General features: G+C 40.8%; 1 protein-coding gene across 2 annotated transcripts in view; it reads left to right on the top strand.

The window, feature by feature from the left end:
• LOC126398804 (interleukin-31 receptor subunit alpha-like) overlaps window positions 1–25,588 on the top strand; it is a 33,566-nt gene extending 7,978 nt beyond the window's left edge. For both annotated transcript variants that reach the window (XM_050058407.1, XM_050058408.1), the window contains 15 exons: window positions 9,447–9,716; window positions 9,956–10,085; window positions 10,181–10,353; window positions 10,451–10,563; window positions 11,952–11,975; window positions 12,112–12,274; window positions 16,519–16,601; window positions 17,916–18,120; window positions 18,273–18,437; window positions 19,410–19,511; window positions 19,598–19,738; window positions 19,837–19,977; window positions 22,531–22,615; window positions 22,804–22,885; window positions 24,168–25,588. In XM_050058407.1, coding sequence (XP_049914364.1) covers window positions 9,447–9,716; window positions 9,956–10,085; window positions 10,181–10,353; window positions 10,451–10,563; window positions 11,952–11,975; window positions 12,112–12,274; window positions 16,519–16,601; window positions 17,916–18,120; window positions 18,273–18,437; window positions 19,410–19,511; window positions 19,598–19,738; window positions 19,837–19,977; window positions 22,531–22,615; window positions 22,804–22,885; window positions 24,168–24,578 — 2,288 coding nt within the window. In that variant the 3' untranslated portion in view covers window positions 24,579–25,588. The remainder of the gene's footprint in view (window positions 1–9,446; window positions 9,717–9,955; window positions 10,086–10,180; window positions 10,354–10,450; window positions 10,564–11,951; window positions 11,976–12,111; window positions 12,275–16,518; window positions 16,602–17,915; window positions 18,121–18,272; window positions 18,438–19,409; window positions 19,512–19,597; window positions 19,739–19,836; window positions 19,978–22,530; window positions 22,616–22,803; window positions 22,886–24,167) is intronic.
• The last annotated feature ends 1,068 nt before the right edge of the window (window positions 25,589–26,656 follow it).

The following is a 26,656-nucleotide window of genomic DNA, read 5'->3' on the forward strand; positions in this document are numbered from 1 at the left end:
AGCCCTTCTGTCTGGAGTTTGCATGTTCTCCCCATGTCAGTGTGGGTTACTCCGGCTTCCTCCCACAGTCCAAAGACATGCAGGTTAATTGGTGACTCTAAATTGGCCGTATGTGTGAATGGTTGTCTGTCAGCCCTCTGATAGTCTGGTGACCTGTCCAGGGTGTACCCTGCCTCTCGCTCAATGTCAGCTGGGATAGCCCCCCGGCGACCCTCAAGAGGATAAGCGGTTACGAAAATGGATGGATGACGTTCATTCAAAACCACTACCATCCCACTTACAACTGAGGCTCCTTATTCACTCGGCTGTGCAGATGATGCATAAAACCTTTAAGTAAGCTGGTTTTCAAATGGTGTGCTCATCTTTGATCTGTGTGGTTTCTCTTCAGATAAGAATGACCTTTTGATTTGGATCCAGTGGTTAGTGTGGTTTTGTGCTGCTTTTCAGAACTCAGGAGAGTCATTTGACCCCCCAGTATTTCACAAGGCTCTTTTGACTTTGTTTTAAAAAATATGTTTTAAATTAAGCGCTTTGTGAAAGTTAAAAACAGCCAGTAGAAAATACCAAAGAGGACTGTACTCAGTGATGGATTAATTGTAAGTAAAGTATTTGTACACTGTTGTATTGCTACATACTAGACCAAAGATCTGAATATTTCTTCCACCACTGACTACAGTCCTCTTTGATATTTTCTCTACCAGCCATTTTTTAACTTTCAAACAGCGTTTAATTTAAAACACATTTTGTAAAACAATGTCAAAAGAGCCTTGTGAAATATTAGTCCTGCACTGACCACTGGGACCCAAACAAAAGGTCATTCTCATCTTAAGAGAGACCACACAGATCAAAGATGAGCACAACATTTGAAGATCAGTTTATTTAGCTACAAGTTTAATGACTCATCTGCACAGCCAAGTGAATAAAGAGCTACAGCTGTAAGTAGGATGGTACTAGTTTTGAATGAACTTAATCATGATAAAGCTAGTCTAAATAGTACCAACAGTACACCAGTAGTTGTTTACTGCAGCTGTAGTTTGAATTTCAAGTTCAGCCAAGCAGTTGTTTGTATCTCTTAGATCTGACGGGTTCCTCCAACAATTCTCATACAAATATGTGTAAAAAAGATCATCTAAAATCCAAGTAAAGTTGTGCAACAGTTAAAACATAGGAATGAAATATGATATAATGTAAAATAAAACATAATACTGTGGTAGAGAGCTGTGAATGTAATTCTATCACACCTGTTGCTGCCAACATCAAAATGTTTCCTGGTAGCCACATTTGCACATACATTTGAGTAATGAATATTGAATGATAACAGGAGCCTCACTGGCTCGCTCTCAGTTGTTTCCCAAATCAAACGGAGGTAGAAAGATGAAGCTGCCACTCCAAAATGCCGGCCAATGCTGCGTCACTATGTGATAGATACTAAAAACAAAGTGCAACCTGCAGTGGTCATATAAAGCATTTTTAAATCTGTGTTCCTGTCACATGTCTTGGCACATGATGTTCCTGATCTATTTAAGGACAGCTTTAAGCATGGGAAATTCCCACACAGGACATATTTGTATGCACAGACTGGACCAGTAGTAGCAGAGAAACATGCTGCAAACCAGATGTGGAGCAACACTACGAATGTTTCAGGAGTGCATCCTGAACAGCGGTGTGGATCACGGACTGCTCACACTCCATTGAGACAAATAAAACACAAGATGCTCTGCCACTGACACAATTAGTCAGCAGACAGTTCGTCAAAGTGTTGCCGTCATCTCGCTGGTGATGACGTCTTGTACGTAGCTGATGCACTGTTGTAGCTGTGTAATCCCAGCAGAGATGTATTGACCCCTAAGGCATCCAGAGCAAGCTGATATGCGTCAGTTGAAGCCGTTCTTACCCATAAGGTCCACACTTAGTGCTGTTCTCAAGGTATTTCCACAGTCTTCAAAGGGTGCCTTCACACTTACCTGCTCGGTTCAGTTAAAACGAACCCTGGTGTGTTTGCCTGGTTTGTACAGATGGTTTGGGCTGGCGTGAAAGCTGTCAATCGATTGGCAACTAGCGTGGAGCACACAGCAGGACTGAGACTGTTTGAAATGGAAGGTTGTGGTGTTTTTCCTGGAGGACTGTGGTGGTGTGAAAGCAAACACACCAACTGTTGGATTTTTTGACAGTAGATGTGTGATTTAAGCGTGATTTCAAAAGCTTAACTTATAATCAATCAATCAATCAATCTGCTGTTTGTGATCTGCTCAGGAAGTGATCTTGTGATCAATCTGTAGATGTGATGTTTCCTCCCCTTCCGCTGTCTCTCAAGCGATCTTGTTTCATAAGAAAAAGTGTGGTGGTAAATTGCAAGAGCTTGTCTGAGTTGTGCCATGAATTACACATATGATGTTTGTCAATTTTAAAGACAGTTTCGCAAGTCAAGAAAATCACGGTTTGTCAGAGTAGCATTTAGTTTTGTGTGAAACTGCTCAGTGGACGACATCTAACGTCCCACAGGGGATATGTCACCAACACCAACAGGCCATTACCTTGGCACGTTTCATTTTGTTCTTCCAGGATGAGGAAAAAGTATTAAAGGAGAAAAAAGAAAACCGCTACAAGTCTGGCCATGTTGAGAAATGCAGCTTTGCTTGTGTGAGCACATCTTGGTACGAAACACAGAGAGACAGTTATTAAAGAGAGAAACAGAGAGAGAAAATTCTGCACCATATCCTCGACAGTCTTATACTTAAACAAGTTTACTAAAAACGGAGATTGTCTTCGTTCATTCATTCACTTTCTGTAACTGCTTATCCTGTCAAGGGTCACAGGGGGGCTGGAGCCTATCCCAGCTGACACTGGGCTTGAGGCAGGGTACCACCTAGACAGGTCACCAGACTATCACAGGGCTGACACATAGAGACAGACAACCACTCACCATTAGAGTCACAGAATAACCTGCATGTCTTTGGACCGTGGGAGGAAGCCGGAGTACCCACAGAAAACCCACACTGACACGGGGAGAACATGCAAACTCCTCACAGAAGGGCTCCCCCACCCTGGGTTCAAAACCCCCACCAGGTTTGAACCAGGAACCTTCTTGCTGTGAGGCGACAATGTTAACCACTGCACCATGGTGCTGCCCTTGAGACTCTTGACTCGCAAAATGATCTTTTAACTGTACAAACATCATATGTGTAATTCATGACATAATTCAAATGGGAACCAAAATTATTTGTCTCTCGTCATTAACTGCAGCAGTCGACTCATCTCACTGCGTTGCAGAACAGAGCGTTTCAAGAGATCCTTCGTCCTCACGGCAGTTAGACTGTTTAACACACACACTCACACACATCACCTTAGCCACAACTGGACTGGACTGTGTAATGGGCAATTTAATTTTTAATTTCTATTTATGCACTTATTTTAACTTATTTTATTTTATGTCAATTTTAATACCACTGTATTGTGTATCCACCTACCTACCTCTTGGTTGGGACTTTGCCTTACTATAAGCAATATTCAGTATTTATGTAAAGCATTTTATAACTATGTTATTACACGGCTCTATTAAATGCTGCATTCTGATTGGTCAGTCGCGGCATTCTGCGGTCTGATATTACTGTGTAATGACCGCTGCTAGTAGCAACGGTCATTACACACAGTTGCTATGTAGCCCGGCGTTGCTATAGGGACGCTGCCCTGACAACAGTTACTTTTTTTATCGGGCTAAAGTAGCCGTTACCGCTTACAAAATGTATAATTAATTAATATTCTGTCTATTCAACTGATAATTAGCCATGTAATAAGCGGGATAATGTATAATGAGCCGGTGAATACTGGGAAAATAACTCCCGACAGGGGAATAGAACCCCGACATAACAGATATGTCAGCATGTGATAATGGGGATTTTTCCTGATCAGTCACACTTCCAGTAAGTCCCTTTAAAAGTGTAACATAGCGATCACACAGTAATATTCCAGCATATTGTTGTACTAGACACCTCATTTTCTTCCTGGATCTACGTGTTAGTCATGTGGTCGATTTGCATTCTTATAATATTAATAATGTTGATAATCACTTATTTCTCCATGAGCTCTTTGTGACACCAGAGAGCATAAACACACACATATTAGAAGCATGAAAGTGGTGCATGACCTGCTGTCAGTCAGAATTTGATTTTCCCTCCTGGGTCCTGACGATGCGCTGATGATCGCCAAAACTGTCCAATCAAAGAATCAGCTGTCAGCAGGGTCGTTATATCGGGGGGACAAGTGGGACTGATTACTCAGGGCCCCACTGGAAGGGAGCACACGAAAGCCTGGGATGAAAAGTTTGATTTTGTCTGCAGTAATTAGTGTCATAACAAAATTAAAATTGGCTGAATAACTTTGTTGAAAGACTGGACTTTGTAAAAAACAAACAAACAGTAGAAGCAGTCTGAGGTCCCTCTCACGTCTTAAACGTGCAAAATGGTTCAGTCCACCCTGGCACTAGGATTTGTCTCTAAACACAGCTAGAGTTGAGTGAGTGACTGCTTACACTGTTGAAGTATCGACATACACTGTCATGTCTCTGGTTCCATAAAGAAAAGAAAGAAAGACAAAAACAAACAAACCAACAGAATTCAAAAGGTGCTTGAGAGACCTGGATCAAGAGAGAAAGGGCCCACAGAGACTGTGCATGTGTCATGATCCAGGGTTTTTGTTAATGTTCTGTTATCTTGTGGACTTCGTTCTGGGGTTTTCTGTTAGTGTTCCTCCTTGTTTTGTTATCCATTCATGTTTAATCTGTTTCCTCTTTTATTTTGTAGATTATCTCCTCATTTGTCACAGCTGGCTTCACTTCCTGTCTTTGTGCATTTTCCTGTTTCTAGCACACGTCTTCCTTCAGTGGCTGAATCCAAATGTTCAGAAACCTGCAGACTTGCTGACTTTGCGAGCACGTTCACGGGAAGTCCGGGAGTGCTGAGGCCTCAAGTGGACTTCCTGCAGGCTTCCAGAGAGTCCGCTTAGGGTGCAGTCATCAGCAGACTTCACTGATTTAATAACCTGCAATTCACTGATAGTTAGGCCTTTTGAAATGCTACTTGAATTGTGTAGGCCAGAAATAATATTCAACCACATCATGATACAGATTCGTAGACGTCTAGGCTATAGAGGGACTGAAATTGCTTTTTATTATTGCGTTCTATCAGGCTGTGCAGTGTAATAGGCTAAACAAAATGGCTAAAAAACAACAAAAGAAGGTCTTTTAGTGTAAGTAAATACCCATTTTATTAGTTATAGTCCTGTCCTTATTCAAAAACTTTTCTGTTTTTGGACTTTACGTGATGACGGTAAAGTCGTCACACAATGTACAAGTGAAGTCCGCCAGGGCTCCATCTGCAAGCCCAGAGGGTTGACATTTGGATTCAGCCAGTCTCGTTAGTCCTTCCCTGTTCCCGGAGTCTTCCCCTCACACCTGTTTGTTCCACCCCAGTGTTCCCCACCAAAGCCTTGTTGTGAGCCAGTCCCCATTTCAGTTTTGGTTCTTCTGTCATTTGGACTTTCTGTTACCTGCCTGTTCTGTATCAGCTTTATTAAAGCTCGCTTTTTGTTTAAGCTCAAACCTGCCCGCTGCTCTGCTTTTGGGTCCTCCCCAAACTGATACTTAACAGTGGGCATAGGGCCCAGAATTTGTTGCTATGCCCCTGACTGTCGGTCCATATCACGTCATGTTTGCTGGACATTAACCGGACCAGACGTAAAAGTTAACAGTGTCTAATTGTTTCCCTTTGGTCCAAACCAAATGAAATGAATTTCAAGTGTGAACACACCCAAAGACTCTTCTAACCATCTGGATAAAAAATACATTATCTTTCTGTTGAACGATCAAATAAGATTTTTAACCTGTTTTCCTACTAACGACACTGTTTCCTAATGCAAACAAAAATGGCAACTGGAAACGTACTAACACATACGTACCAAAACTTACAAACTTGCCTATATTGGTGTTGCTTTCATTTTTCATCCACATGTTTTTTTGTTGAGGAATCTTAAAGATTTCTTTTTAAGTGTTTTTAAAATGACCTTCTGGGTCTAAGATCCTCAGATATTTATTTTCCTGCTCTGCTCTGACTCTCCTACTGAACGAATGGATGTTGTTTGGAGCCTGTATTTCTGTTCTGATGATGGTTTCATAGTTGACTAATGGGCTCTTCTTTGCTGTTAGAGTCTCTTGCGTTGCTAATGTGTTCATGCAAACTAAAGTCTTCCTGTAGCTGCTTCTTTTGGAAAGCTTTCCACCTGCAACCGTTTGTGAAGCAGCAACAGGAAGTGTTGAGTCATGGAGGTTAGTGACCAACTGACTCCTTGTTTGATAAAGAATTGGCACACATGGACATGTTTTGGCTCTTCATTGTACGTGGATCAGTTTCTAATATGGCAAGGGAATACTGGAAGTAAAGATACAGTCACAAGTGAACTGATTGGTCTAAAAGCTAAAAATGAAATGAACTGAAAGCATGCTAGAGAGGATGTTGTGTCAGTTAATTTGGAAACAGAATGACAAACACCACAAAATGTGCTCCACCTCTGCTGCTACCGTGAACAAATCAGACCTGTGGGTTGTGATTCAGAGGCTTCCAGTTATTCCCTGTCTGACACTGGGTGATAAAACAAAGAAACAAAAAAAGAATCTAATAGGTAACGAGCAAACACTAATGCAGAGATCCAACCTTTTCTCTCCTGATACTGATTCTGATACATGAAGTCGTGGTATCTGCTGGACGGTATCTCATATGGCTCTGATAGTAAGGTAATGGTAAATGGACATGCACTTGTATAGTGCCTTTCTAGTCTTCCAACCACTCAAAGCACTGCATGTCACATTCACCCATTCAAACGCACATTCACACACTGGAGGCAGAGGCTACCATACAAGGTGCCACCAAGTTTAAACAGTCACATACACTCACACAGCAATGGGAGCAATTTGGGGTTCAGTACCTTGCCCAAGGATACTTTGATGTGTCCACTGGTGGAGGCAAGGATCGCACCACACTGACAAATACATGGACCAAGACGTCATTGATGGACTGGGACAGTAATGGGCGAAGGTGGAGGAAAGCAGTCTGGGTAATATTTTTTATGTGTTGTTTTAAATGAAAGAGTATTGTCCAGAATGACACCAAGGCTCTTGATGTGGCTGGAGAAGGCTACAGGGAAGTTATCAATGATGATGTGTGGGTGTTTTGATTTTGAACAGGATGCTTTTTGAACCAACGAGCAGGGCCTCAATTTTGCTTCTGCTGAGTTTCAAAAAGTCCCTGCTCATCCAACTCCTGATGTCCTCAAGGCAAGAGGTGAGGGAGATGGGAGGAAGGCCAGTGGAGGGTTTAGTCTAGATGTAGACCTGTGTGTCATCTGCGCAGCAATGGAAATGAACACCATGGTGACGGAGGATTGTGCCCAGGGGAATTAGGTAGATGATGCAACCAAAACATCATACATTTCCTGTCAGATTTTCACATTACCCAGAATGACTTTAGATTACCTACAGTATTGAGAGAGATGTTTTTGCTTGTGCTGAAGACCGGTGAAGACCGCAGTGACGAATGTTTATTTCCAGTCTAGAGAATAAATGTGAAAGTGGGCAGCGGATGATGATGTGGTATGCTTTGTTATTCAGATTGCATAACAAGTCAACAAAGACCAGTGTTCCATCTGATGCTGATGTTAGATCTACAAAGATGACGTGGCTCTATTCTGGGCCTACTGAGATTTTTGTGGAAGATAAAGAGTGGTGGTTTCTCCTTGTGTGACTGAAACATCAGTGCTAAATTGTAAAAGGAGCTCTTATTTTCTGTAACAATACTGTCAAACACCCCATTGGTGCTGCATGTGAACACACAGCAGGGTTAGTTCTTTTCTATTCGGACAGTGAATGCAGGCGTGCTTTATGCTACATGATTTAATCTGACACAACAAGACTTGTGTGAGCTGTGTGTGTGTTAAAGTGGGGAGAGTGCATTTGTGTTGTTAGCAGTAAATCATCACCATTAATTACTGTTACTGTTTCTAATGTATTCTCTGTGGCTTACAACATTTGAGGAAATATGCTTGCAAGCTTTTTAGCCAAGCATTAGATGAAAAGACTGATACCACTTTTATGTCTCTAAATATAAAGCTACAACCAGCTGCATGTTATCTTAGCTTAGCATAAAAACTTGAAACGGAGAAACAGCTAGCCTCAAACTGTGGAATTACTGAAGTGTAAAAATGACAATAAACATAAAATATCTTTTTAATGGTATCTTTCTGAATGGTAGAGGTGCTGGTAGGTGGATTTTCTTTTGTGGATAGAGCCAGGTTAGCTGTGTCCCTGTTTCCAGTCTTTATGCTAGGCTAAGCTAACCAACTGCTGGCTCTAATTGCATTTCAGCCCAGTGGCTGAAAAATGGTGGCAATGTACGTTTCTGCAGACCACAAATACATAAACTTTAAATGTTTTATACATAACATGCCGATGTTACAGTTTCTAATGTATTATATGTAGCTTTTGGGAAATATGCCTACTAGCTTTTTAGCCAAGCGTTAGCTTAGCTTAGCATAAAAACTGGAAACGGGAAAACAGCTAGCCTCAGATTGTTGAATTACTGAAGTGTATAAATGACAAAAATGTACAATGTGTTAATTTGTGAGTGACAGAGGTGTTGGTTTTGTGGATTTTGTTCCCAGTGGATAGAGCCAAGTTAGCTGTATCCAGTCTCTATGCTAAGTAAGCTAACCAGCTGCTGGCTTTATCTGTATATTTCAGCCCAGTCACCAGAAAAAAATGTTGGCATGTACGTTTCTGCAGACCTCAAAGACATAAAATGTTCATGTTTTATATGTATCATATCAATGATTATAAAGTGATATAGTTTTGATTACATGTACATGAGCAGACTTTGTGGTGGGGATGGTGGATGGCGTGTTAGCAAGACGCCTACAAAGCTGCAGACCACTCTTCGAGACCAACAAAGAACAAAAGCGGTTGTAATTTAGCAAGTCACTGCTGTTTTCCCAGCGGCTTTTTAGGCACCAAACGTGGGAGTTTTGTAGCGACCTGTCACTGTTTTTCCAGCGGGGATAGTGCCACAAAAAGATGTTGCTTTTTACCAAGACATCGCTTCATTTCCTGCTGGGATTTTGTCCGCCAAACTGGGTATTTTGAGCCAAAACATGATCTTTTCTTAATCGTAACCACAATTTAACAACAGAGCTGTTGACGTATCTGCTTTAATGTATCGATTGTCTCCAGAAACGTACATTGCTGGCATTTTTTATGGCGATTTGGTTGCATGTTTACAATACAGATAAGAAAGTGGTATCAATCATCTCATCTAACTCGTGGCAAGAAAGCAAATTATTGTATTTTCTAGACTTGAATTTCATCTACATTATGAAATACTGAACAACATTTTTATTTTCTCAAGGCCAACATGAGAACGCCTGCGACGTTTTCCCTAAAGATCAGTACATTGAAGTGGGATCCGACATCAACATTGTGTGCCAGACTTCATGTATCCAGGGCAAAATTTTCTGGACACTGAACAACAGACGCGTCAAAGAAAGCCTGTCAAACACAACCAACTCTACACACACGGTCCTATCTCTGAGGAACTTCACCCACCACAGTGCTACACTGGAGTGCCACAGTGCAGCTACTCAACAGGTCCTTGGAGGCACCACCATCAGGACGTACTGTAAGAAGTTTTTCGGCTTTTAAAGATTATTTTTTGGGCTTTTTGTCTTTAATGACAGGACAGTTTCAAGTGTGAAGGGGGGCTGCTATGGCAGGGACATTGCCTTTGTACATGGGGTGCCTGCTTGACCCACTGACCTACTGGGCGCCCCTGTAAGAAGTATTGTTGATGCTTATATGGCTGTATAGATGCCTGCAATAACGTGAGATATATGATATTTCTGACTTTCTTTTTCACAGCAAAACCCGGCAAAATATCATGTCTCCTGAAAAACAGAAATCAAGAATTGGAAGTTTCACCAGACCTGTTCATCTGCAAATGGGAGCATCAGATTAGTTCTTCATTGAAAATAGAATACATTGTGCTGTGGTGGGTGTCAAAGTTTCTTTCTTTTGTTTAAGAACTAATGGAGGAAAGATTCTTTTTGATTTATGTACTTAATGTAAAACATGTATTTCTTTCAGTGGCTCTTCCCAGAGCGAGATCTGCAGATCATATACAACAACATGCACAGTCAACATTACTCCAGGCTCAAATACAATAAATCTATATGAGATGCTCAATATTACTGTAAGAGCTAAGACTACTGCTTGGCAAGCTGACTCTGACCCTTACCTACTTAACCCAGAGCACATATGTAAGTAGCAAAAATATATATTTCTTAATGATATCTTTGTGTTTTAACATTTTACAGTTCTGCATTTTGATGTGCTGTCATAATCATATTCCCTCAGTGCAAATTATCCGTCCGACGTTAGACGTAACTCCCTCCTCTGACGATCTGTTGGTCAAATGGAAGCGGTCACTTTTTACAAGTGAGTGTCACTGTCAAGTCAATTACAGCAAGGTACGTCCCTCATCATAAGCTACCCATATTAAAATATTGGCTTCATTTTTAACCTTATACTTTTTCAATACTTTAAACCACAGGTATAATGTGTGTAATGTTATTGGACCCATGTTAGATTTTAGTTCCTTGTAGGGCTGCAACTATCGATTATTTTCATAGTCAACTAATCATTTAATCGAAAAATGTGTTAAAATGTTGAAAAATGTCAGTCTGTCTCGCCCAAACCCCAAAATGATGTCATCTAATGTCTTGTTTCGTACTCAAGCTAAAAGGGGTTTAGTTCACCGTCATGGGAGAGTGTGTAAAGCTGCCAATATTTGAACGTAAGAAGCTGCAATAAGAGTATTTTGGGGTACTTTAGTACTTTTTTTTTAGCCTTTAATTGACAGGACAGACAGGTGTGAGGGGGAGAGAGAGGGGGAGTGACATGCAGGAGATGGCCACAGGCTGGAGTCGAACCCAGGCCCCTGCGGCAACAGCTAAGCCACCGACGCCCCACTTTAGTACTTTTCTATGAAAAATGACTCAAACCGATTAGTCGACTACTAAAATAGTCATCGATTATTTTAATAGTCGATTAGTCATCGATTAGTCGACTAATCGTTGCAGCCCTAGTTCCTTGTATAATTTGTCATCTCCAATCATACTAATTTGGTTCGTTTATTTTTATATGACTCGAGTCAGACTCATTTGAGGACTTGAGACTTGCTTGCCTAACACTGATAAAACACCCAACATCAACTCGGAGTACGGACAGATGGCTTCATCCGTGTCTGTATACATATCTAACATTGAGCATAAATGAGCCTTGAGACTGCTACTATAATGCTGCGTTCATGTGATATTGAGAGAACTGGAAGGACAGGAAAAAGTCGGCTTGAAATAGTTTTTTTAAAGGAAAGAAAATCTGGTTTTAATCCGACTCATTTTGGCATTCGCACACAGCCCTGTCTTCAACAGCAAATACAATTTGTCAGAAACATAAGAGTGGCCAGATATTACATTTGCTGTCAATATAATGACAAGATGTTGTAATTAACATATCAAGCACTCGCTAAAATGGTAACATGAACTTGTCAGTAAAATTCTCAATAACAACTAATGTCTTCAATCAAAAAATGCCCAATACAATATCTGTTTGTGGTGTCTACAGTATTGTTTAAGCACTCACAGCCCCTATCGACCTCGACCACCTCCCTATTACTTCAGATGGTACAAAACTACACTACCTCTGGCAGAACACCACTCTTTGTTCAGCTTTATGGCTCCCAGTGGCAATTAAAAAGTACAGCTGTTTTTGATTCTGCCTCTGTTTTTCTTTTTATTTCGTTTGTGTTCCCCTTCGTGACTGATCGAAGCCATTTCTGTTTGCCTCTCTGTTCCAGGCTGTCAGTGGAAGAACTCCAGAGGTTAGAAATAGATTTTTACTTGACATTTCTCTTCACCTAAACAAAGCTGTGTCTGTTTAAAATCTCCTTTATTAATATTTAATGGTTTCAACTTTGGATCTTCTGTTTCTAACCAAAATCTTTCTGTTTTTCCCAGTCGGTGATGATCAATAAGACTGTCGAGAAGCACAGCAGTGGGACAGTGACGATTACAAAAGTGGAATCCTGCAGTAACTACACATTTTCAGTCCGCTGTGCTTTACCTAAGGCTCCCTGGAGTGACTGGAGTAAGGAGAAGACAGTCCTGACCAAACTGAACAGTAAGAACAATCTATGGAAATAATCTGAATTTAATATGGGTCATGTAATCAGCATATTTTATTTGGATAGTCTGAATTAGATCTTTTTCTGAATGTATCATTTTCTGATTAGGACGGTTGGCTCTGTGCGTTGTCATGGATGTATTGTACACAAGACATCTTGCCAACTGTTTGCAAGGTGGAGGTAGAGATGCATGCTCTAAAGAAAAGTTCACATTCCTGGTTGGAAGAAGAAACACTCCTAAAATTAAACATAATGATAGACTTGGATATCAACAGGCTTTTGGATATGCACAAAATAGCAGTGCAGACCTTTTCAGGAAAGTGGTTAAAGGAATAAAAGAGGGAGGCAGTGCTTGCATGGTTGAACAAGTCTACCACCAGTGGAATACTACTTTGATGCAAAGAAGCAAAATAGCACAAGAGGCTCCAGCTGTTCCACTATTTGGTATTTTGACTTGATAACCAACATGTTGGGGCATGTACATGCATCGTTTTAGAGCAGTGGTTCCCAACTGGTCCAGCCACGGGGACCAGATTTGTTCATAGTCAATAGTTTAAAGCCCACTCAGTTTAAAACATTTAGCGTCATACTTGCGTTTGGCCATGTTGTAAAGCTTGTTTGTTGTCTCTGTTAATGGCCGTCTGTTATTCACTCACTCTACAGCAGGAGATGGCACTTCACAATAAAAGCTCTGTGCCGGATATTCACTGTGCTTCAAAATAAAGTGTGTGTTTTTCACAAACATTTGCGAGTCACCAGTTGGGAACAGTTGGGAACCACTGCTTAAGAGCTTTGAGTTGCTAATAATATCTCAGTTGTCTTAGATCCTAATTAGGGTTGGGTACCGAAAGTCGGTGCTTATATGTAACCGGTACCTATACAACCGATACCTACCGGACCGAAACAAAACGCACATTACAGTGCCTCCTTTCGGTGCTTTTTTTGAGTGCTATGTCTCCCTCTATTGGACATTACACGTAACAGAATCATTCATTGGTTCATTCGTTCATTTGTTGAGTGTATATTATTTTTTAAAGGCACGCTAAGCACTGTTGGCGTCACTTCTGTTTATGTTCAACAATGTTATCAAACACAACGGAGCTAGCCCCCCCCCCCCCCCATCCTCCGTGAGTTACCCTGGATTTACACACCTGTTCAAGTGCACCCCACATGAAAATTCCCCCATTATCTACTCACCCTCATGCCGATGGAGGATCAAGTGAAGTTTTAGAGTCCTCACAACACTTGCAGAGATCCCAGGGGAGAGGAGGTAGCAACAACACTCCACCTAATGCCCCAGATTCAAACGTCCAAAAACACATAATTGAAACCACAACATATGTCCATACTGCTCGTCCGTAGTGATCCAAGTGTCCTGAAACCCCGACATAAAAAGTTGTTTGGAAAAACGTCATTTGAACTCTGTTTTTAGCCTCTTTGTTGCCTGTAGCTCTAACTGCCTCTCTGGGCACCGTGTTCACGTGTGTGCGCTTGCGCGACACCGTGAGACATGGGCATCGCGTTCCTGTGTGTGAGCTTGCTTTCGCTGGTCTCGGGCTGGCTGGTTGGTACAGCCTGGACCCAAATGTTTGTGTTGCCACTTGCGGAGCCTGGGCTGCCTACAGAGACCGGACTTTAATAGAGTTAATATTATTGTAATGTTAATTTGTTAAGTGTTTTTTATTATATCTTAAAACTGTTAATAGAGTTCATATACTTATTTATTTCTAGGTAGCCTATTTCTAATTTACCTCAGCAATAAATAAATAAAAACATTGTTTTTATTATAATTTAAAACTGTTATACGAAATACTCACACACTTCTGAAAGGTGGCCCATTTGTGCCACTTTTCAACCTCCATAAAAAACTCATATTTTGAGGTATCAGTTCAGGATCCGTTTAGGCACTGGTACCGTTTTAAAAGTATCGGTTCGGCACCGGTATCGGAAAAAAAACAGACAATACCCAACCCTAATCCTAACTGGACCCATTGTATATGCATCTATGTTTACCTTTGGACCAAATATGCAGATTTTTGAAGAACTGGATTCATCGTCCGGATAATTTTAGTGTGATTTGCAGACATTTGGAGATGTCTGTCATTAAGGAAAGCTAGCTGCCACTATGGTACCAGCTAATTGGGATCCTAATAAGATGAGTAAAATACTTTTTTGTGCTGAAACTCAAAAAAATTCAAATAAACAGATACAAAGTCTAAAGTCATTAGTTAATTATGAATATGCACTGTGATGTGCAAATAAACTAAACTAGACACAGGCCTTGTGAGGACTTATTATTACTGAAGAAAACAAAGCATAATGTTCTGCTGTTTTACTGCGCTGTCTTGTGCAAACATTTCACTTGAATTTTCATTAATATTTAAGTGAAACTAACAATGGTTGACAAATGAATGATATCCCTGTGCATATACTGTGATTCGAAGCTAGCTAATAACAGATTTGGCAGAGAATGATGGTTTGTGCTGTTGATGCAATACGTGCATCTAGTTCACCGGTTTACAAATCAACATTAGTTTTATTTTGAATAAACAAACCAAAAATATTTATTTGCCAACTTGTGTAGAAATGCAAAAAGTTGAAATTTAGAAACATTATTGCGGCTCTAAAAGAGAATACAGACACACTGACATACCTGAGCTGCAGGTTGGGACATGAATGTGAATATCGTTAGAAACACCAGCTACAAAGAAAAATGTTAACACACAGTACAAACAGACAGCTGTGTTAAAATGACTCCAGAGAGCTGATAATGGCCTGGTGACTCATTGTTTATCAGAGTTGATGATTGATAGTTCACAAGAATGGACATGCAACTCAGTGCAGCGCTACTTGTATTCTTGGCAGATCACTGGAAAACGAAACAAATGGCAGATTGCACTACCATTCCCACCATCGCAGCTGTAACCATGAGCTGTGTCCATGGCTCTGCAGCAGATGAGTGTGCCTTTCTGTGTGTGTGTGTGTGTGTGTGTGTGTGTGTGTGTGTTTTGGTGTCATGTTTGATGCCACAGCCAGCCAGGGAACGGGTCAGTAAACGGGAGCAGCATAGAGGCTTGAAAAGACTTTACGGTGGTTACTTCTTTTTATACCTCTCTCTCCGTATTCAGTCTTTCTTTCAAACTTGGTGTACTTGGATCAATGTTTTAGCGCTGCTTGGGTGGAGACAGATGGTTTCCATCAATACCGATCAGAGCCGGGGCCGATAAATACCCATGACTACTGCAGAGTCATTCGACCTTGGTGTGAATGCCAATTGTGACCTCTCCCATTACATTAAAAGGTGGATGTTAGCAGGTGTTGGTGGGTTTTTTTGTGCAGTGGAAAGGGGCTCAATTTACTTATTGACTTATATCGTTGACAATACAAGTAAAATAAATACATCATGAATAAATTTATTGTTATCACTAAAACACATTTCACGTTGCCATCTGATACTCCACCCCCAGCAGGTAATGCGAAAACAGTACAATGGAGTTTTGGCTGCACCCGTCAGATGTGCAGAACACACACGTGCTGCTGATGAAAAGATGTAAAGTGAACTGCGGCCTGACACAAACTACCTCGCCAAAAATGAGGGTCTCAGAAAAGAAAAGCGTGAGAAGCCAGGCAGACCGGCAAATAAAACCTGTAATTTTATAGCTAGTGTGAAGATAATGATATCATGTGAAACTAGATGACAGAAGGCATCCATTGGTGCCAGTCATGTCATGTTATCTCATTGGGAGGGGGCTAAATAACGCTCCAAAGTTAGGCTAAATTTGGTGAGGGAAAGTGGCATTGCTGTTTTCCAAATTAGTGTATTTGAATATTTCTGCACACTAGGTCCCTAAACAGTCTTGGACTTGTATAAATTGGATATGAATGGAAAACTTAGACTTATGTGGATTCAGTGAGACCAATTGTGGTCATGTGCGACAATGTTAGTCCCCATAGTAAAGATTTCATTGTAGTAAGACCATTTGAAATAATCAGTGTTGGTGTTACTGCTAAGTGTGGGTGTGTAGTGATGGAGTGGGTGTGGATTATGAGCCCAAAGTGGAAAGATTTGTCCTCATGTCTATAATTTCTAATGACTGGCCTGACTCTAGGTGTGAACAGCAGTCCTGTTCTGTCTTTATTTGGCTTTAGGTCAGTTAACTGTTATCATATTGATGTATGCTCATATTTGTGTATGTGTATTCCAGTGCTATTGTTTTGAATATATTCTAACCCTTCACAGAGCGTGATGTCAAGCTGCACCTGTGGAGGAAAGTAGCTGAACCGCAGGAAAATGGAGTTAGAAGAGTTCATGTCATGTGGAAGGTAAGGAAGCCTCTCAGTTGAAAAATGTTGTTTTGAAAAATTCATTTAATTGATTTCCAAACTCTTAAAGGCGAAGTGTGTAAGAGTTAGAGATTTAGTGGCGTCTAGCAGTGAGGATTGCAGATTGCAACCAGCTGAAACTTCTCCCAGATAGAATTCCTTCAGTGTTTAATATTCAAGAGCATTTTAGCCAATTATCCACAAAGATCTCCTCCTCTCCCAAACAAACAGACTAAATCAGTCTTTATCTGCCACTGCTTCTTGCAGATGGGCTTATAACTACGGTGGCTGATGTGTAAACATGAATAGCCCCATCTTGAGTCAGTGTTTGGATTGTCCATTCTGGGCTACTGTAGAAACATAGTGGTGAATATGGCTATCTCCATAAACAAGGACCCGATCCCTATGTAGATGTAAATGTCTCATTCTAAGGTAATAAAATCACAATGACTCTTATTTTCTGGTGATTATACACTAAACCTAACACTTTGGGTTGTCCGTTCGTCCGTCTGTCCGTCCCATTCTCATGAAAGCAATATCTCAAGAACACTTTGAAGGAATGTCTCCAAATTTGGCACAAACGTTCACCTGGACTCAGCGATGAGGTGGTTAGAAGGTCAATGTGATCTTGTATCTGTCTCATTCTCGTTGATGCGATATCTTCAAAACACCTTGAGGGAAGTTCTTCGAATTTGACACACACGTTTGGACTGAAGAATAATCTGATTACAATTTGGTGGTTGAAAGTCAAAGGTCAAGGTCAGTGTGACCTCGCAAAACATGTTTTTGGCCATAACTCAAGAATTCTTATACAAATTATGAAAAAAACTTCACACAAATGTCTAATGGGATATAATGATGACATGATGACATTTTATATCCAAAAGGTCAAAGGTCACTTTAATAGTGACATCATAATGTTCAGCATAAAACACTTTCCTTGCCATTTTTCATCATCATAACTCAGGAACAGAAGGTGAGACATTTGGTCAGATACTGAATTGGTGACTCTAATCTTGGGTGTCCACCTTGAAACTGTGTTGATTGTATAGAACCTCTGTGCTGCTGAGGGTAAGATGTGTGTGAAGCATTCATGTTTTCACAGACATGGATATAAACTATAAGAGAAACTTGACTGGTGCGCGTAGACATACAGCCTTGGTGGGGTAATTCTAGTTATATTCCATTCCTGCCAATATATCCCCCTAAATCCTACACACTGGACCTTTAATTCAACTTTTCAACCGATATTTTCTCAGAGACTTTCTCCTTACGTTACTTGTTGATCTAAAGTGCTTCAAACTGTCTACGCAGGAGATTCCTTCTACATGCGAAGAGACATTTACCTACGTTATCAAACAGACTCCCTATAAGGAACAAAAGATGGGAGTCAACCAATGTGGCAGATCGCCTTGTGATGTTTATGTGAACCAAGATGCACACAGAATAAGTCTCAACCTCTTCAATAAAGATGCCCTGTTCGTGGAGGAGTCTGTTTATGTTCCAGCCATTGGAGAGAGTGAGTTTTAATGCTATTGATTTTGCTGTTTTAATGAGTAACCACAAATTATAGATCACACTGCTTCATGTTAATGGAACAGTGCTTTGCTCTGATGCATGATAGTGTTTTTATATCATTTTCGCTTCCTTTCACTCGATCTCATTTGGCAGGCCTCCCTCAAGTTACCGACATCCAGACGTCAACGTACGGAGGCGTTATTCTGGTCAGCTGGGAAGCTCTTACTCATCCTGTCAGTGGTTACATGATCGATTGGACCCATGATGGAAATCAATATCATTGGGAGGAGAGCAAATATACGAACACAACACTCTCTGGTAGGTTAGAGAACATGTTGATGGACAACAAACAGACTCCTTATGGGTGTTAATCCATGAAATGAGCTCTTGGGATGAGTCATCATCAAACTCATGCAGATTTATGGGAAATGACTAAACCTGTTTCAGACCAATTTGTTTCTTATCTTTAATCATCTGGGTGTGGCAAAAAGTGGATATGCTCGTGGAAACTTTAAAAGTTGCTCTGTATTGCTTCTTAAGAATGGAGTTTTCAAGAAATGTGATTAATCTCTCACAGAGATGGGATATGCTACAGGGCTGCTCTGTCAGAACTGCTTTAATCTCTTTAATTGAACAAACCCTCTCTACCTTTTTCAACATCCGACTGGGGGGGATGCTGTGACAATCCAACACTCATACCCACTTTATATTGTGACTGGCCAGCTGTATGGCAGTGAGAGACGAGCCAGGGCTCTACTTCTTTCTCTAGCTCTGTTTTTGATGTCTCCATAGCAGCAACAGCTCTGGCCAGAGGCACTATGTTTTTGGGTTGTCCATCCATCTGTCCCATTCTCATGAACTCAATATCCCAAGAACCTAATGAGGGAATTTCCTTAATTTTGGCACAGACCTTCCGTAACGCTCATGGATGAACTGATTAGATTTTGGTGGTCAGATTTCAAAGGCCAAGGCTTCTCATTCTCATAAATGCAATATCTCAGATATCTCAAATTTGGCTCAAACATCTACTTGGAGGATGAACCATACACTGAGTCAGTAGACATCATCCTCTGAGGAACATGAATGTCATATTCATTTTTGAGACATTTCGGTATGGAGCAAGTGGTGGAGTGCCCGACCAGCTGACATTGCCATCCCTAAAGCTACACATCTGGCTAAACAGCTAAACAGGTCTAGTAGTATTTAAATCTATGGCTTTAATGTGTTTTAACAATCACTTGCCACTTCTTACTGTCATAGATTTTCAGAGCGGTCTTTTCTTCCTTGCAGACCTTCTGGATAATGTGCCATACAATATAACAGTAACTCCCCTCTTTGATGACAAGACAGGTCATGCTACACAAGCCCTTCAGATCTGCTCCAGTGTAGGAGGTATGTCATTTAGTTGTTTTTTTAGGATTCTGAAAATGTATTTTCATGTTTAACCAGTCTGATCTTAAAAAACGTGGTCCCCACAGATCCAGGAAATGTTACTATGAATGTTACGGCCTACGATAAAAGTGCCTTTGTGAGCTGGAGTGTGACGTCTCAGGAGATCTGCAGCGGTGTCATTGTCAACTACACTGTTTTCTACAGTACACAGAAAGGACCACAGCTCAGTAAGTCCACCGCAGACTTGTCTGAAGGTTGCATATGAATAAAAATACACTTATTTCCTCTTCTCTGATGACGTTTCTGTCATGTCATGGTCTTCTAGATGTTACTGTAGACGGCACAAAGCAGGACATCTTTTTGAAAGATCTGAATCCAGACACCCGATACACCATCTATGTCACGGCCACAGCTCTTACTGGAACTACTAACAGCAGTGAGACACACTTTAAAACCCAAAAGTTTGGTGAGTAGACACACATTATAGCTCTAGTTCTCACAGCACAACTGCAGCCATCTAACAGGAATCTTTCGGAAATTGGCAGGGTGACAAGGTTAAAAGACCTGCACTCATGGGGTACAATGTACAACCATTCTGTTACACATAGGTGTCCCCTTACGCTGACTGTATGAAATTAACACCCAGACACACCAAACTGACATAAAAAACTAGTTGCAACGAAGGGTGCCTGTTGACTCATGTTGCCTGTGTCTTGCCAAAGACTTGGCGCCATTCAAAAGTGAAGACTGACTGGAAGGATTCAAGGCTAGTTAGCCAGTTAGCACATTAACAACACAACCAAATGTTGAAAGAGCAAAGGATTTTTACAGTGCACCATTTCTGCTAAAGAGCTCAATGGCTAAAGAAGTAACCTCACTTTATTTAATGAGATTGTTTCTATCTCATGCCCTCTTGACTTCAGCCATTTGTTTACTTTCCTCACTTCTGTTTCTCTTCTTGTGCGCTGAGCCGAACTGCCAATCAGAGTGATTTCACTCACCAGCGGGCTCCACAGGCTCCCACACTAATTCAACATCCTGAATTGGATATAAAAGGCTTACAAGGACCGATTGTAGACTGTAAAAGTAATGGACGTAGCTACCATGATGTCACCCGTTGGTTTGTGGACTTCTGTTTTGAAGTCTCAAATTCGGCCATCATAGGTTGTTTTTTTTTTTTTTTTTTGGAGCTAGAAGTGACCATATTTGGGTGAGAGGCTGGCGCTGTGGAGAAGCGAGGGGTGGATCTGATTGAAAAGCCAAGGACACTAATGGCCAGACAGCCTGCCCTTAATTATGTGTAACTTTAAGCCTTAATAAAATGTAAACGGGTTAGTTGTATAAAAATTCAGCACCGGACAGTTGTCATGAAGGGGAATATTATCTTTTTTTATTTTTGCTGTGAAGTTGGGCATTTTAACGTGGGGGATCTATGGGGACTGACTCACTTTTGGAGCCAGCCTCAAGTGGCTGCAGTTTTTGGTTCCCGTGCTGGCTTTTTCAGCCATGGAGGTTGCAGCCAGCTGACCGGTGCCAACGGTGCAGGACACACTGCAAAAAACTAGAAAGACAGACGCTCACCAACGGCCCGGCATTGTTCAACGGCTGACTATCAGCTTTGTGTGACAGGATTCTCGGAACTGAACCTACCTGCTGTGGCACCAACGCAACATGGAACAAGGAAAGTGTTGCAAGCCTGAACATGCCCATGAACAACAACGCTCCACCGTCAGACAAAACTGTCCTGTCGAATGAAATAATGGAGAAATCAAAACCTAATTTTATTTATATAGCACATTTCATACAAAGTAATCTCCATGTGCTTTTACATACAACATGTGTGAATAAATCTCAAGGCAATTGAATCGAACGCAACTGGACTTAGTTTTTGTCTTAGAAGACGTTTCACCTCTTATCCAAGAGGCTTCATCAGTTCATGCTTGTCTGACTAGGCTGGAACTAGTCTGACAAACTGGTGTGGAAAAAACCCAGGTATTTAACCTCTGAGGAGGTCATCACAAGGCCAATGATGTCATTGGTTCGTTAATGCTCCAATGGTGTGTCGACCATTGTTTTTAGAGTTTAAGCTGTTAAATCTCCTGGGCAAGGATGAAAGGACAGCATTATAGGTGGGGTATAGGTGGTGTCGCAGACCTCCTCCTCTATTGAGAGTCCAGTTGCGTTCGATTCAATTGCCTTGAGATAACTATGACCTGGATAAATGAGAATATCCACAGGCATGTGTGTATACAAACAAGTCTTGAGACAAATTCATCCCCAGCCCACCCATCCATACTGTCATACCCAATCACACATCCACAAAAATAAACACTAGAGAAATTTAGACATGATGGCGTCTCTTCTGCCCACCATGACGAGATCAAAGATTCTGGCCAGGGAAGTGTTCAAATGCATCCATGTGCAGGAGTGGGTTGTTGTGGCAAGTCTGGGAGAGCCTTGGTATTGGTGGTGTTACCTTGGTTAAGAAACAACTCATAACATTTCTTCATACTCTGGAGTCCAAGCCATAAATTTTTCCATGTTGTTGATTTTGGCAGTTGGTGTTGGCAGTGATGGCCAAGAAAGATGCGCCACTGTTATTTTCCACTGACAAAATGAGGGAAGTGTTAAGGAACCAAAATAAACCGGAGGTCCCAGTGCTGTGAAATGAGAGCAGGATAAAGGACAGCATCATTATAGAGATGAACCCTGAGTGAAATTAAACTAATGCTTTTATTTCCAAGTATTTGTTTGGGGTTGTGACATTACAAATGACAACTCCGTGTCATAGTAGCAGCTGCATGTGCTTCGAGATCCCAACCACTACTATCATTACTCACATTGCTCACTAAAACGTCTTGAGTAACTATGAAGTCATGACCTCCTTGCATTGTTTCATAGCTATGATTAACGCAGAACATCATTAATAATCAGTAATTTCTCATCAGTAATTGGAAAATGTTTCTAGCAGTGAGTCATTGTTCGTGCTTACTACAAATCCATTCTGTTTTTTTGGCAGGTCCGGGGCTCATTGCAGCAGTCAGTGTGTGCGGCAGCATCATTATACTTCTGGTGCTGTCACTTGGATTGTACTGTGCTGTTCAGTAAGTGTCAGTCTTTTATCAGCACTGATGATGTGGTGTGGATTGATTTCAAATGATGACACTTAACTGGAGACATTTCCATGTCAGCAGTAATGTGTAAATGTTTTCATACAGGGCATAATCTTTATATTCATGACCATAACATGTTAAAAAATTGCCCCAAATGATGCTTATAATCTGCTTTGTAGGTGGGAGAAGTTCAGGGAGAAGCCGGTGCCAGACCCTGGCCGCAGTTCTGTGGCTTTGTTGCTATCGCCAAGTCATCAAGAGGTGAATTCAGTGAGGAATCAATTACATCATTTTAAGTGCCTGAGGGGATGATTAAATTCAATTCTCGGTTGTTTGTGGTCAGGGAAGAAAATATGAAGAATGTGTTGCTATATTTTAGGTGATAGCTGTGAAAAAGTATAAACAAATCGTAGTGGTTTGTATCCATGACTCACTGGGCTTCAGCCCCCTCAGAAGATTTTGACCAGACACCAAAAACAGTGACGTCACAACAACATTTTTTGCAGTGTATTAAGTCTAATGCTCAGTTATACTGTCTGTAAATTATATCTTAATAATGAGTTGATAAAAAATATAATAATAATAATCTGATAAATTATGATGGACTTAAAGTATTTCACTATTTTCTGACATTTTATGAAAAACAAAATCATTTATTTGAGGAAAATAATCAGCATATTAACCCATAATAACTGGTAGTTGCTTCTTTAAATTGTGTTTCTCAACATGAGGATGCCAGTGGTTCCCAACCGATGGGTCGCGGTCTAAAAGTAGGTGGTTGGTCCATTCTGCATGGACCACAAGTGACTCGCAAACGTGTCAACTTTGAAAAAAAAACTTTATATTGAAGTACAGGGAATTTCTGGGGCAGAGCTTTTATTTTGAAGAGCCGTTTCCTGCTGTAGAGTGAGAGACTAAAGGACAGCTACTTGACAGAGACAGCAAACTAGCTCAACGGCATGGCCAATGAAAGTTTGACGCTGAATATATTAAACTGTGTGGCCCTTAAACTAATGATTCAGGAGAAATCTGGAGCCTGTGAATGGACCAATTGGGAACCACTGCTCTATGCAATTCCAGGAGAACAAGTCAGGTTGGCCTTGAAGGAATACTTTACCCGCAAAATGACCATCTGTATATCGAGTATGTTGAACTGAAGAGGAAAACTTTGTTTTTCTTGTATGCCTCCACGTTGAATGAAGAATCCAAAAAGGTGAACAGTGACTGCGTTTAAGACAATCAATACTATATTAAAACATTTGTTAATAAACTCTCACACAACTAGTACAGTATAACCCAAGTCTCATTTACCCAAATAAATGAATAAAATAAAATAGAAAAATAAAAAAAGAATATACAAAATAGAAAAAAGAATATAGAAAATATAATAAAACTCATGATAAATCACATGCCGTCATATTTCAAACCTATTCATCACAAACAATCTAATCTAAGTGTCATGATTCTGTAACTAAGATTTTACCTCCTGAATAATCGACTATCTGCATGTGTGTCTTTGTGGCATGTGTGGATCTGTCCGCAGGGAATATACACCTTCCCGCCATTCAGCAATCCACCCGAAAGCGTCTGTGACAAGGTCTACACAGAGGAACCTCAGACAATAGCCACCTCTCCACAAGCCACAGGCAGTAATGAAACCCCAGCCAGTGTCCAGACAGAGGAATACGTCGACCCAGCCATGGTTCCAGTGCTGCACATACAGAATAAAGACCCAGTCGAGGCTGTGGAGACACAACACTTATCCTTTCCTGATGATTCCACCGCACTGCTTCCTTCAGAGACCTCCCCGGTCAGCCCGTATCGAAGCCAGACTCCTGTGCACAGTCCTACCAGTAAAGAATTGAAGCAAGTTACACCGAAACAACCAGAGAAGACGATGCCGATGACGGTTTATGTCACTTTGAACATGTTTGAACAAGGCCAGGTCAGGTGAGGAAAATGGAAAGACAAAACAATGAAAACATTCCAAGATTCAAGAAAAATGAATCAGCTCTGTGGAAACCAGGTGTCATTAACGTTGCCAAAGACTTGCATGATTGTGTGTGGCATTATCCTGCCTGGCACTGTTTCCACTGCGGGGTGAAAGCAGAAGATTGTAATCTTGTATCAGACTTCCTAACCCAGGTCATAAAATGTAATGTTATGTGTAAATAAAAGTACATTGTGCTAATGCTACTGCAAACGTGATATTTATAGCTAAACAATGTGTGTAGTAACTGCTTTGCTGAGTCTGCTTGATGTCTTCTGCAGAGCTAATTATATGGAGATAAGTGTATATCCCTCCAGCAACAGTTTTTGGTCTCAGTTGATGCATCTACACCATAATGTGTTCAGAACTCTGAAAAGAAACTGAAACTGGGGCCTAAACTATGCAGCAGAGGTTGAAATCATAAAACAAATATGTGGATGTACAGACTGTATTATATTAAACCATAAAGCACAGGTTTGTCCAGTGATAGCAGCACTGAGATTTTTTATATTATGTTGTAAATACCACAATATTAGCTGTGTAATATAATAAGCTTCCCATGTGTTTCCTATTATCAGTCACATCTGCTCCTTGTAAAACAATATTTAACTGCTCACATGACACCAGAAACCTGACTGCAATTCTTCCTGTATGACTTGGCGTCCGATTTAACAGTGACCTATACATATAAGCTGCTTAATAGTGTCACATTTATTGTTTGTCAGCAGATTTTAAATGTCTGAGATAGCTTTGTCCTTTGTCCAAACTGATGCATTATTTATTACATTTGTTAAATGGTTCAAACTTTATTAACTATCAAAGTACGCTGCAATGTTTAGTAAATATTCACCAAGTTAAACAGGTTAAAAACTGGCATTTGTTTTTACTGATCATGTAATAATATCATACATGAGCAGGACTTCTAAAGAGGAACATTACAATGGACAAAAATATTAAATAAATGACATATTTGTGTTTTACAAGCTGTCTTGTTATTTGAGTACAAAATGTGTTGAATGTGCTGCTTGTTATCAGTTCAATAGACAATAAAGTACTCAATTGATGTAAGAGGAGTTATTAAGGAAGGGAAATTTCGATTCAATATGTCAGTTGATTAAATAAAAAAATTAAATTAAATCTCACATAACCAAAATGTGGGAGTGAAGTGTGGAGAGCATTAGAGGAAGAGAAAATTAAAAGGCGGAAGCCATCTGGGGCGCAGTACAACAACCAGGGTCTGACAACAACACAGCTGTGCTCCATTGACTCTGATGCAGTAGTTTCAGATTTCCTTCATTTTCAGGCTGGTTTTGTGTAGGGTTAGCTAGCTAGCTACTGAAGATATAGCCTACTGAATGTATACACATGCTGCTTTTGCTTTTAATGATTATAACAGTGAAACAAAGACCGACCCTGCTGTACAGGAACCAGTGAAGGGAAGCAGGGAAACTTTGCTGATATTCAACCACCTCTGTGTCATCACAGTGTGTTTAGATGAACGTTGTTTGACTTCCAACGGAGGTCCGGTTGCTGGCAGCGGCAGAGGAGCGAAGCCAAACACCGTTCATCTGCACACAATGCGATGCCACACAGCTGGTTCAGTATCAGCAAAGTCTCCCTTTATATTCATTGTCTTGTGTGGCGATCAGCAGTGATGTGGTGGTTCACTTTTACACTGTGATCTGTAGCCTATAGTTCGGCTTTAGCTTCTAACTATCTTTGTCTTTTTAACCTGTTGTTGCTGCTGAGTCAGTTTGACATCCTGGATATATCCTTCAAACACAGACTGCAGACCCCTCTGTCTGCTTCTCTCTGGAATCACTGTTTTGTTCTTCCAAAAATATGATAATATTTCTTCAGGAAGTGCAGTTAGTTACAGAGTGTGCTCCATGCTTACTCCAACAACTTGTCGGACCATCACTAAGGGGCGGGGCTTAGCGAAAGGTCAATTTAGAGTCTCATCCTTTAGTCCTGGGACCCTCAATAAGATCTCAGTAAACCATGTGACAAAATGATACATAGGGTGAAGGCAATGAAAATAA

Source organism: Epinephelus moara, chromosome 12 (genome assembly GCF_006386435.1).
Source record: "Epinephelus moara isolate mb chromosome 12, YSFRI_EMoa_1.0, whole genome shotgun sequence".
Lineage (NCBI taxonomy): Eukaryota > Metazoa > Chordata > Actinopteri > Perciformes > Serranidae > Epinephelus > Epinephelus moara.